Genomic DNA, 12,201 nt, shown 5'->3' on the forward strand with positions numbered 1-12,201 from the left:
CGCGGTAAAACTTGCATAATGTGATACAAACCTGAATTATTTTCGCAATCTGCGACACAGAATTTAGTATTAGACATACTAAATAACCAAAATTAACTGCACCAACAAAAAATGAGTCCTGTCTCTTAAACACGTATTTAGATTAGTAATCACAAATAGCACTGCCGGAGGAACGTGGAGCTCAACTCAACGGACTTAGGTAGCAAAAGCGTCACTAATAATTCTAAATACAACTGAATACAAAACAATACGCAATAACTCTGATCAAACTCAAAGTTTGAACAAAACTGGCAGTTATTTCGATATTTGTTTCTGTCTGGTCTATGGTTAAGTCAAAACATCATAGACAAAACTTGAACATTGATCACAGATAAGATAGCTTTAACTTTTGCTTTTTTAATTACAGCGACATCTAACATTTCTTCATATTAACTTTTTCGACAGCGACAGCAGACATCTGTACGCAAGTTTTGTAATTATTGATCATTACACTTATTGTTTAGTACTAAGATTGTGCACCCTGGCGTACAATCTTAGAACATTTTACCATGCAACTAGGAGAAAATAATGATACCAAATTGAAATAGTACCGTAATCTAGTAACAGGACCTTTTCTTAATGCCTTTTTAATTTTGTCGTTTTATAAAAGTCATGTATTTCTTGTTTGTAAATAGAGATGTCGCTTGCTGACGCTAACCGACTAAATTGAAAATAGGTTGTAATAAACTACAGATTCAGTGACAAAGTGACTATTTATTCTTGTACCATTAAACTCCATCAAATTAATGCTAAATGTTACCATTATTAAAATAAATATTTTGTTCAGTAGTTTATTTTATTATACTTGAATAAAATAAACTACCAAATTATTTAAGTAAATTTGAAATACGCATAATATATTTAATAAAATCATAAATGCTGTTTATAGCAAATTAATCATGCATTATTAGAACTTTTTATTACTAGATCTAAGTTAGGTACGAGATTTGCTACAATTATGAAGTTTCGTTTTCTATTTTTATGGAAACCTTATTGAAAAATGTGGGTCTTGCCGTGTGTTTCACGGTTTCATACAAAAATGTTTAAATTGTCATCCATTTTATTCCCTTTGCAAATTAACCAAATTAACTACTATTTTATGAGTTTTAAATAATTATCTTAGTTAAAGTAACATTATACGTCTAGAAACTAAATAGGTTAAATTATTATGTAAAAACTATGAATAATATGTTAAAACTACTAAACTAAACTATATAGTATATACTTATAACAAACTAAGAATAAAAACTAGATTATGTAAAAAATCGACCCCAAATCGCTGCGCTCGCAGGGTAAGGTGCCCAAGAGACTGGCGGCATTTCCCCGTTGAATGGCCAGGCTCAACCTTTGTCCGAAATGCGCGCCAGCCCTTGGATCCCCTGAGACGTCGATAAGGCGTACGGAAATCTCCTTGAACAGCTGACGGGCTTCCGCACCCCAAGGCCCCAAGGTCTCCACGGCAAAAGGCACAAATATATACGGCTCTCCCAAAGCTGCATATTTACGCCTTTTATTGGTTTCGGCTGTCGCCGCAGCTGCACCGGCTTTGCGAGCGGTCGCTCTCACGTGGGATGGGGCAACAGTGTCCACGCATGTGGCATCCCACACTAGCGACCGCCCGTTTTTCCAGGGGATGAGCGTCATACCATCGGGCCTCTTGCCATCGTCCCGGGTGATGCCATTAGGTTCGAGCACTGCTGGCACCCCGGAAGGGGCAAGGGCGCGACGGATGACGTCATTTAAGGCGGCATGACGCGGAATGCGTCCTGCACTGCGACGACATGCTAAACCGTGATGACCTAGAGGATCCACGTCTACCCCACAACGACAGCGATGGGCTTCGTTCGTCCGGGCCCCTAGCCGTAAGCTCACCGCCAAACTAAATGTAGTCCTCTCCAAAAGGGTACCTACGCTGAACGATGGAATGGCATTTAACCAGTATCCTGACTCAGGTTCACAACTGGCCAAGAGACGAGACCGCTCCGCTTCGTTTTCTGAAGACTCTAACAATTGATTTCGGGTCTTTATGCAGAGTGGCTCATCCCACTGCCGCTGTTAAGCCAGGTTCAGGGGTAGGTCCGGACCGGTTGCACTGAGCCAGGCATCCCTGGCCTCGGCCAAACAGGCAACCTCTACGCCGCAGAACGACGGGCCTAGTATATTACCAACGAGGTTAACCGAGCTATAAACCGAGGACAGAAAGGCTGGCAGTGCTACACATGAAATTTTCCGTATTCCAAGACCACCATGGCGAATCGGCAAGGTTGCTTGGGCCCAGCACCTATCATTCAAAGGACAATTGAATGTGCTATTTAAAACTACTCTCACTGTATCATCTAAGAGAGAGAGAAGGTCATTGTGGGCCCAAAGCGGTGTACAGCGAAGCGTATAGGTAGTCTTGGGAACAAAGAGACAGAATTTTATAATAAAATAAGCCATGTGAGGATTTATGTCTTTTAGGCGGCTGGAAGATTCCTGAAATTTTATTATTTGATCCTCTACAATTTTGGTGAAAACCGCTTCCAGCACTGGGGCCCCCAGTAGACGGAGCGATCATTACTACAGCCATAAGTTTTGATGTAATTGATACTTTAAAACCTGTAATAAACATTTAACTACATATTAGGTGTCGTAGTAGTTATTTTGTACTTTTTACTTGCAGCAATGAAGCAAGCTGTCAAACATTTAATTTTATTCTGTCTGTTGGGAGGCAATAATGTACAGCCACGATAATGCACGACCTGATAATGTGCGGCCCAATAATTCATGTACAAACAATGGTTTGTTTGTACATGAATTATCAGGCCGTGCATTATCAGGGCGTACATTATTGGGGCGAGCATTATCGGCACGGGCCGATATTGTACAGCCAAATAATGTACGACCTGATAATTCGTGTCCCATAGAAAGTAGGTGTACACGAATTATTGGGTCGTACATTATTTGGCCGTACAATATCTTGCACGGACTGATAATGCACAGCCCAATAATGTACGGCCTGATAATTGGAAGCCAACATGGCGGCCACTCAGCTGTCAGAATCCTACTAGCCAATCAGGAGCGTTTAATTCTCTATGATTATGCTTCGTTTAGACTACTTTACTAGTTTAGTTGATGTTTTTGTATTGCGAAAAATTTCAAATCTCGCGCCCTTTTCGACGGTGAAAATTTAAAATAAATTAAATTAATTTAGTACATCATCCATAGGTTTTAAAAATTACTGGACAATAAATGTCCACATTATATTTGCATACTATTTTATTTTATTTAGTATTATTAATTTAGAAGCAATAACAGTGTATTTTTGAATGAATGAATTTTACAGTATGACATCCATAGTACTTCCTATTTTCTAAATTGATGATATGATTATGTATTTTGTATTCCCTTGTCTTTTTAATATGTTTCTAAAATCATATGTTTCTTGAAATAGAGTTCTCACTTTGGATATGCTCGAGTTTTTATGATTTTATTCAGCGATAATATGGAATTTTAATAGTGAGAGAAATTTCAAATTAGTCCAGTAGTTTTGTAGTCCTTATAAAGCAACCAAACAATTAATCAAATTTTTCTTATTTATAATATTGGTTACCAGTTAATTTTATAATACATTATTTTATTCTATATTTTTTTTTTTTTTTTTTTTTTTTTTATATTTAAAAAGTTAGCGCTTGACCACGATCTCACCCGATGAGGTGAAGATGTGGTCTAAAGATGGTACGCGCTAGCTTTGTAGATGCCTATTCACTCTACTCTTGAAGGCCCCCACATCGTACTTGGACGGAAAAACTGACGCCGGCAACTTATTCCAATCCTTAGCAGTACGCACAAGGAACGATGATTCAAACTTTTTCGTTCGAACGCGCGGCAGGTCTACTGCATAAGGATGGATTCCAGCCGTATGTCTGAACGTCCGATGGTAGAAAGGTGCTGGTGGAATTATGTCGTGTAATTCCTGCGCACACTCCCCAAAATGCAGCCTGTAAAATACCGAGAGACTAGCCACTCTACGCCTGTGTTCAAGACTGATTAAATTTAGGTCTTGGTCACCGAACAACTTTTTGGCTCGCCTCTCCACCGAATCTAGTGCCGCGAGTTGGTACTTTGCTGCGCCTGCCCAGATATGACAGCAGTACTCCACACATGGCCGGATCTGTGCTTTGTACAGGGTCAAAAGCTGTCCCGGTGTAAAGTACCGCCGTACCTTTGAAAGGACTCCAAGTTTCCTTGCAGCTACCTTCGCCTTAGACTCTATGAACTGTCCGAAGTTAAGATTCGACGAAATTTCGACGCCCAGTAACTGCAGACAGTTGGTGAATTCGAGGGACACATTCTGGAAAGTGGGAGCTAAGGGCGCTATATTTTGTAATATAGCGATTTTACATAACATTCAACTTATTAAAATGTTTTGATAAAGCAATTCAAATCGAGATAAGATTTAGATGATGATATTAATTTATTTTAGTTTCTATTGAGTGTATATTTATATTACAACTCCAGGAAAATCAATTACAATCAAAACAATACAATCTACATATTTCGTTTTCCCTAAATTGCAGGCGGCCGACGGTAAAAAGTTTCAGTCAAAATTTTAAGTAGAGAGAAGCCCGAAGAGGAGTTATTTTTTTATTTTGTTTGCGATGTTAATTTACCAAAATCATTTATATAAACAAACTTAAGTTGCTATTTGTAAGCTCAATTGTTGTTACAAGCTTACAATAATTTTCCTGACGTTTGGCGCCATAATTGTGAATAATTTTACCTGTTTTTCATAACTATATTTCTTGGTTATATATCCTTGGGGACATTTTGGTAGAAACACAATTCAACACATCTACAGTTAATTCAAAAATTGACTGTCAACAAATTCCAGTTCAGTTCAATTTCAAATTTTTGTTGGATGCACACTTGCTATGAGAGCTCATTAAGATGAGTCATATAAAAAGGTGTTAAAATGGGCTAACTCTACTCAGCTAAGCTTTTTGTAAAATCAATAACTTTAGCCTCCAAAAAAATTAACCAGTTTATATTCATACAATGGGTAAGGATTAATCTTAACATTTGTAAACGCGTGAGCATTCGTGGTAGGACGCGTTACGTTCAATTGTATGTTTGCCTTAATTTTTGGAAAAAATAATTTGAAATGCGTTTTCAGATATGTACTAACATTTTTTCAAGCCCCCATACCCATTATAGCAAATAACCCCACAGAGCAATTTACTAAATTATCAATTCACCGGTTGGCTCTAGCCATCGCATAAAATGATATGATGGGAGGACTTTGTAACAGGATGGCCAAGAGTAAAAGCTTTCTGTGACAGTTATTTTGTCGTTACTAAGCTTTCTAAAGGCAGGGGCATGTGGGGTTCGACCCACTAAAACCCCCTCGGTGGCTAGACTCGAGTGCAAAACAAGAAGGTTCTGGGATCTCCAAGAAACGCACCGGAACGTAATGAGTAATAAAAAGAGAGGTTATTTTCAATCTTTTATTGCTTTATTCAATAAATAATATTTTACAGAACGGGATTCCATATGTAGATCCTGGGAAACAAAGTAAAAAATTAACCCATACTTTAAATTTTTTAATAAAGTATTGTGATTTATACAATACAACCTAATAGAGAAAACTTTACAAATCAAAGATTAATATATAAAACATATGTATGATAACAAAAAACTATATCAAAGAAACATTTACATAGTGATAATGAAAACAATTATCTCCTTACTACATTAACAGTTTATTCATATGCAGTTATAGAATATGATCTTATTTTTTTTGAATATTTTTTTATTGGGAAAGTTGTTAGTTATCGGTACTTGTACTAACTTTGACGTCAAAAACTAATTACATGTTTTCCAATTTTTTTTTTTTTTTATGAGAATATTTTAAACATACTATGTGCCTCGGGGGAAACAGTTATGTGGGAGTCTCTCCCGGAAGGGAAGCATACCCACTAAACCACCTCTAGTTCCTCCTACGCATGGTAGTGGAGATACCCTGATGTATCACCACTATGAAGCTGGATCAACTACCTTAGGAAAGGCACATCGGAACTATAGTGCACCTTCATCCCGGCCCTTAGTGGGAGCTGGCGGGTCCCCCATACCCGCCAGCTCAAGGCTATTGTAACTATCCTTTTTAAAATATATACAAACTCTCGGTTTATACAAAATTTTGAAGTAGACTAGGACATCAAAATTTGTATATCTTTCCAAAGGTAGAATTTGTTATTTGTGCAAAAGATATTTTATATATGTGATCGTCTAATTTAGGACTTTGTTCTACATTGTGTTTTTATAGTAACTGATTCTTTTAGGTTATATTAGGAGTAATGACTATTCACTTTCATTCTCGAATCCGAGTTTAGTATCTCTTAATAATTAATTTAAATTAAATGAAAATAAAATTTATCTCTAACATACTTGTAAAAGGTTTACAAGCTATATTTACAATACCCATTACAAGTATCTAGTCGCTCCCCTCATTTCTTAAAAAAAATTCGATTCGAAAATTGAACATTAGAGCGACAGACTGGGCAAATTACATAATTTAATTCAAACAAACGGTCCAGACAAGTTTGGCATTGCGTGTGACCGCATGGGATCAACACCACTTCGAGTGGGTTAGTCGCACAGATGTTGCAATGAAGGGGTTGAGGTTCGCGATCATTATCGTGGCGGGGGGGAGACGCGGGCAGGACATCGGCGGGTTCCAGAATAGGAGCCTGGACCACCTCCGGTGCTACCTGCTCAATGTTGTCTGCAATGACAACTTCTTGAGCGAATTCTGGGACGTTATCTACAACAGCCTCAACGCCTACGTCCAACAATCTGCTCGTTTGCACTCTCTAATCTGTTATAATTTGTTGTGGTCTTGGATTGCCAGCTGCTTGCCAAATTCTAAGGAAAACTGCCTCATACAGAGGACGGTTCTGCATCAGGACTACAGCAGGATGAAAATTGTGTCCAGCAATTATACTGTGTACCGTTAAAATTTGGCAAATTGACAATCCAGCTGGGACAGTCAGGAATGTTCCATCGATGACTAGCACTTCACTGTCAGCGATGCAACGTTCGAAACCGCGCATGACTAATATGACAGCTTTTCCTTCCGCCACCGACACAGTGGCGAAAAGAGCAGGACTTAACAAGCGATGGCCTGATAAGGCCACCGCATATTCCTCCAAGGTGCGTGGCTGAGCCGGCTGTGAGTTTCTCCTCCACTTCCGCATCGATGGCAGCACACTCTCGTAGAGCAGGTGAGATGCAGCATCCGGATATCTGTAAAAAAACATTCCAAAATATTTATTTCAAACTATATTACAAAACATATCATCTTGCTAATTTTTTTTTGCATTGAATAAACTACTGCACTGTTTGAATATTCTTTGACTTAATAATAATAATAAAAAATGTTTATTTAGGTTACACACAAATGTAGATACATAAAATAAACAAGGTACAAATTAGTTGGAAGGTGGTAACACTAAAAGGCCTGGGCTCGGCGAATAGCTTGCCCGGAACGACAACACCGATTTTCAGCCCTCGCCTTATGGAGAATAAACCAAAAAGGAAAAATGAAGTTTTTAACTGTTGGTAAATTGATTAATCAACGAATATTCCTATAGGGATGTTTCAAATTAAAATTATATAATTAATATAATAAACTGTTAACTATGTAAATAATATATAATAATGTGAATAATAGAAAAACATAATGTGTCAAGAAAAATATCAAATCGCTCAAACTGTTATCAGGTACAGGTGTTATACCACTAAGTATTCCTAGTTTTTGGCTAGAGCAGACTTGATTGACTTCTATTATCCTATGTTACTCCTAAATAACAAAGGACACTTTTTACATAATATCTACTGTATTATTTCAAAACACAAATGATTGCACTGAAGTAACTTACATAATCTCAACAACCATTGGTAGTGTTTCTATTTACACAACCACCAGTGTATATAGATTGCACTGAAGATTTATATTTAATATTTGCATCACCTTACCTACTAGTTAATAATGCTATCATAGTTTTTCATAGTAAATCATCAATCAAAAGAAAAAATATACACACATCACTTTGGTATTCTGAACTAATTGAATGTCCAAATAAAGGGTCCATAAATAAGGTGGTATAAACAACACAATTCTTAAGAAATAGTTATCACTTACCTGGCAGCTTCTTCCTCATATATGGCATTCAGAGGAATACTCTCCTCTGAAGCCCTCCTCTTTAGTTCCTGGAACATTGTATTGCTGAAAAAAGAGAGGGTTATTTAATAACCTAGAGTAATTACTTTTAAACCGGGAAAATCCATTCCCACAGAAAAGGACCAAAAAATATAACATGGGCAGGGCTGTCTCAGAACAAAATATCCAAAATATTTTATTACATATACTGTCAAGCAAAAGTGCATATACAAACTTTGCACATAAGCATGAAATTTACAACAAAACAAGTGACTTTTAGTTGTAGTTGACTTTTTACAATATTACTTACAGTATTCTTTATGAACAATAAAACAAGCCTGCAACTCAGCCTAAAGGTACTAATAAAAACAAAGAAGGTATTTTTGTTATCTCACCAATTAAGCACCCAGGGAGTAGGGGAATGATTGTGCTGCCCAATCGTCGGTCCAGCTTTAAACGTTGAGTGTCGAAATCGCAGTTTTTGAATTACTTAAAGTAATAAATTCCATCCCGCAGTATCCAGTGCGCTGGACACCGGTCGCTGGCGCACCTCATGATTGTCGAGGCCCCCCTCGAGCGACTGACCACATAAAAGTTATCATCCCGAGAAAACCACCTCGAGTTCCCTTTGTAGGGAAACTACAAGAGGAGCTCCAGGTGGCCTGGGAGTTTCAGGGTGACGGGGATCGGGGACAGCTTGCTGCCCAGCCATTACTAAAAAAATCCAAAATTTATAGTATTTAGGTGAATATAAAAAACGTTGTGTCGAAATCGCAGTTCTTGAATTTTAAATTTGAATAAAAAGCACGAGTGTGGATAATCCAGCCAAGCACTTTAGAAACGAAATGACAGACCGCGGTTAGATTGGCGGTTCGGTTGGGTTTGAAAATAGTGTTGCCACACAAACAGTATAAAGTTTTTAAAAATTCCATCAGAACAAAAAAGAAATATTTGATTATCGTATTAAGTGAATCTAAAAGCCTCCGCAGACAAGAGACTTATTCGCACAATAGTCTAATCGGCACATAATGTGAATAAGCATGTATTAAATAAAATAAATAAATAAAAATCATTTAATTACGACCATAATAAGTCCATACATTGTTAGTAAAATAATACTTATAACTATGTTAGTAAAGTTAAGATTACAAATTAAATTAAATATTGAAGTAAGCACACTACAGCGACTGACTATCGGTCGACCAAAAAATTGAATTGTGCTTAACTTTTAATTTTAAACCATATAAACATTAAACTATCGAGACTTCTTCATGTGCATAGCTGCATTTGGCGCATATACACTGCCGATTGTTTAGTTTACTCGTCGATTAATTCCTTTGCTGCATTTCCCCTGACGGTATTCACATAAGATGTGTACTAAAATTCTAATGCTAAATACGGCGAAAAATTCGAGTTGCTGTTGCCGCGATAAAGCATCGTCTTCACTCAAAGACGGACTGCTTGGGCACACTATAATCTTCGATAATGCAAACGAAAACTTTATTTTAAACTTTTACAACATGTTCCTTTTAACAATAATCAAAATAAACAACCAAGTCGTCATAGTAATTTTATTTAATTATTTCAATATGATTTTCTTCCTTTCTTTTGTCATTGTCATTCATTGTCTCACGTCTCTCGCCAGTAACATCAACGTCCTCCCTCGACGTGAAGACCGATAAGGTCGTACAATTTTCTCAAACTCTCAGATGTCTTTCAACTGGAGTTCAGTGGTTACTTCTCTACATTAACCTCACCATATATTAGAAACTGTCGTCTAAAGAAGTGTCGAATCCTTGTGTGTTTGGTTCGTCTGTGGAATCGTGACGTAGGTCATTGGGAGGATGTTTTACCAGCAGTTCCATCAGATCATTATTATGCACCATCATTAATGCTTCCGCATGAAAGATTCTTTAAACATCCTCGTAGAACAGTAGACGGAGCACTCTTCTCGGGAAAATTCAGAACCTGCAGGAGGTAATGAAGTTGTGTGAAACGATGAAGCTACTTCTCTTCGGCGATCCTAAAGGTGGTGATGTGGTGTTATTTCAACCTTTGCATTTTTCATAATTTTTATATTTAGAAATTGTTACGTTGACATTGTCACTGTAATTTTTAATGAAATAAAATCAATATATTTGGTGTGCCGTTTATTTATTACATCGATATGTCTGTTAAAAGATTGGTATTCTTGCTTCAGAAATTTAGTGCAGTCTTAAATTGAGGTGGAGTGTTGTGAATGGGATCTTCTTGAGGATCGAAAGAGGTTGTTGCACTATTAGGTTGATTCTATAAGGAAGATATATTTAAAACAGTAGAGAAAATATGTGCACGAGATAGAATTTTAATTTTATTATTTTACGTTGTTGTTCAATCAATTTATTAGTTTAATAATAAACATTATTTAAGTAATTTACAGTGTGTAATTCCTAACCAAATTCTATCAAACTGCGTTAAATCAAATTTATTATTTTTTAAGTATTTGTTATAATTTGTGTTACATTTTTTGTTATAGTGGCAACAAAATTTCTTTTCTTCATCCCAATCTAAACGAGGCACAAACCATAAATGACAGAATAAAAAAACGCGGGAAACCTTCGAATTTGGCGGGCGCGGTTTTTGATTGAAATTTTTGTAAAATTGTAATTTTGGGGTAATAAGTGATCAGAATAGTTAAAACTTGTCTTTATTTGTAATTTTTATCCTTATTTACATTTTTCTTTTACTTTCTCCGAGTCGGGGTAAGTATTTTATATTTCTATGAACGAGCCACCGGACCCTGGGGGTACGGCGCCCCCAGCGGGGGCATATGTTACGATCTCAAATGAATCCGGAATGGATTCTGACTGTTCCCTTATCTCAAAAAGAAAACTGAAGCGCAGCCATCTATACAAAATATGTAAAAGTTGCAACAAAAAAAAACGTAAAAGTAACTCGGAACCAGGAAGAAATACCGATTGTCACTGTAGCGAACAATTTTCTGAAATCCCAATGGATATACCAGCTCCTTGTCAAATCCCTAATGTTCCTTCTTTAACTGAAGATCACTCTTTACCCGGACCTTCTAATATTTCTTCTAAAGACCCCACACAAATTGGTAGGGCTACTTATGATGCTAATGACCACGGCCCGTATATAGTTCACGTCCAGAAAATTCAATCCGCAGATGACGACGGTGTAACTTTACATCCAGTTGTATTTGGTAGATATTTAAAAAAGAATCTTGTACAAAATATAGTAAATGGAAGCTTAAAGCGTATTGGGAGAAATAAAATGACAATTTCTTTTAACCATTATACAGATGCTAACAACTTTCTCTCTTCGAACAGCTTAGCTATGAACAAAATGAAGACGTTTATCCCAACATTTAATGTTACTAGGATGGGTTTAGTTCGGGGAGTCCCAACTGAGTGGTCTCCTGAAGATATTATAGAAAACACCAATGTACCCATTGGGTGCGGGCAAATTCTAAAAGTCAGAAGACTAAACTATAAAGTCACAATAAACAACACACCCACATGGAAACCATCGCAAACAGTTGTGTTTACATTTGATGGTCAAGTTTTACCTAAACGTGTATTCATGTGTTACAATTCTATGCCTGTTAAATTATATATATACCCGACTATCCAATGCTTTAACTGTTGCCGCTTTGGGCACACCAAGGTCCAATGCAGGTCAAAGCCCAGATGTTACAAGTGTGGTCAGGCCCACACTGGAGATACTTGTAAAGTGGAGGAAGATAGTGGTTCTTGTTGTTTATGCTCTGGACTACACTTTGCTTCAAACAAAAAATGCCCAGAGTATGTGAGACAGACAAATATTAAAGTAACAATGGCAGAAAATAGTATATCTTACGTTGAAGCGTCAAAATTACATCCCCCTATTTCTAAATCATTTGCTGATATTGTATCCTCTCTCCCAATTAAATCTGTTCCTGGTGGAAATACAGTATTGCCTGG

The 12,201-nt window shown here is 37.0% G+C and overlaps 1 protein-coding gene across 1 annotated transcript; it reads right to left on the minus strand.

Moving 5' to 3' along the window:
* Positions 1-6,295: 6,295 nt before the first annotated feature.
* Positions 6,296-8,900, minus strand: LOC123723289. The gene is made up of 3 exons (XM_045685867.1): positions 8,635-8,900; positions 8,222-8,305; positions 6,296-7,323 (listed from the first exon to the last, which is right to left on the minus strand). The coding sequence occupies exons 2-3, from the start codon at positions 8,296-8,298 to the stop codon at positions 6,891-6,893; spliced, it is 510 nt and encodes a 169-aa protein (XP_045541823.1). The 5' UTR covers positions 8,299-8,305; positions 8,635-8,900; the 3' UTR covers positions 6,296-6,890.
* Between the last annotated feature and the right edge of the window lie 3,301 nt (positions 8,901-12,201).

The sequence above is a fragment of the Papilio machaon genome, chromosome W, assembly GCF_912999745.1.
Source record: "Papilio machaon chromosome W, ilPapMach1.1, whole genome shotgun sequence".
Taxonomy (NCBI): domain Eukaryota; kingdom Metazoa; phylum Arthropoda; class Insecta; order Lepidoptera; family Papilionidae; genus Papilio; species Papilio machaon.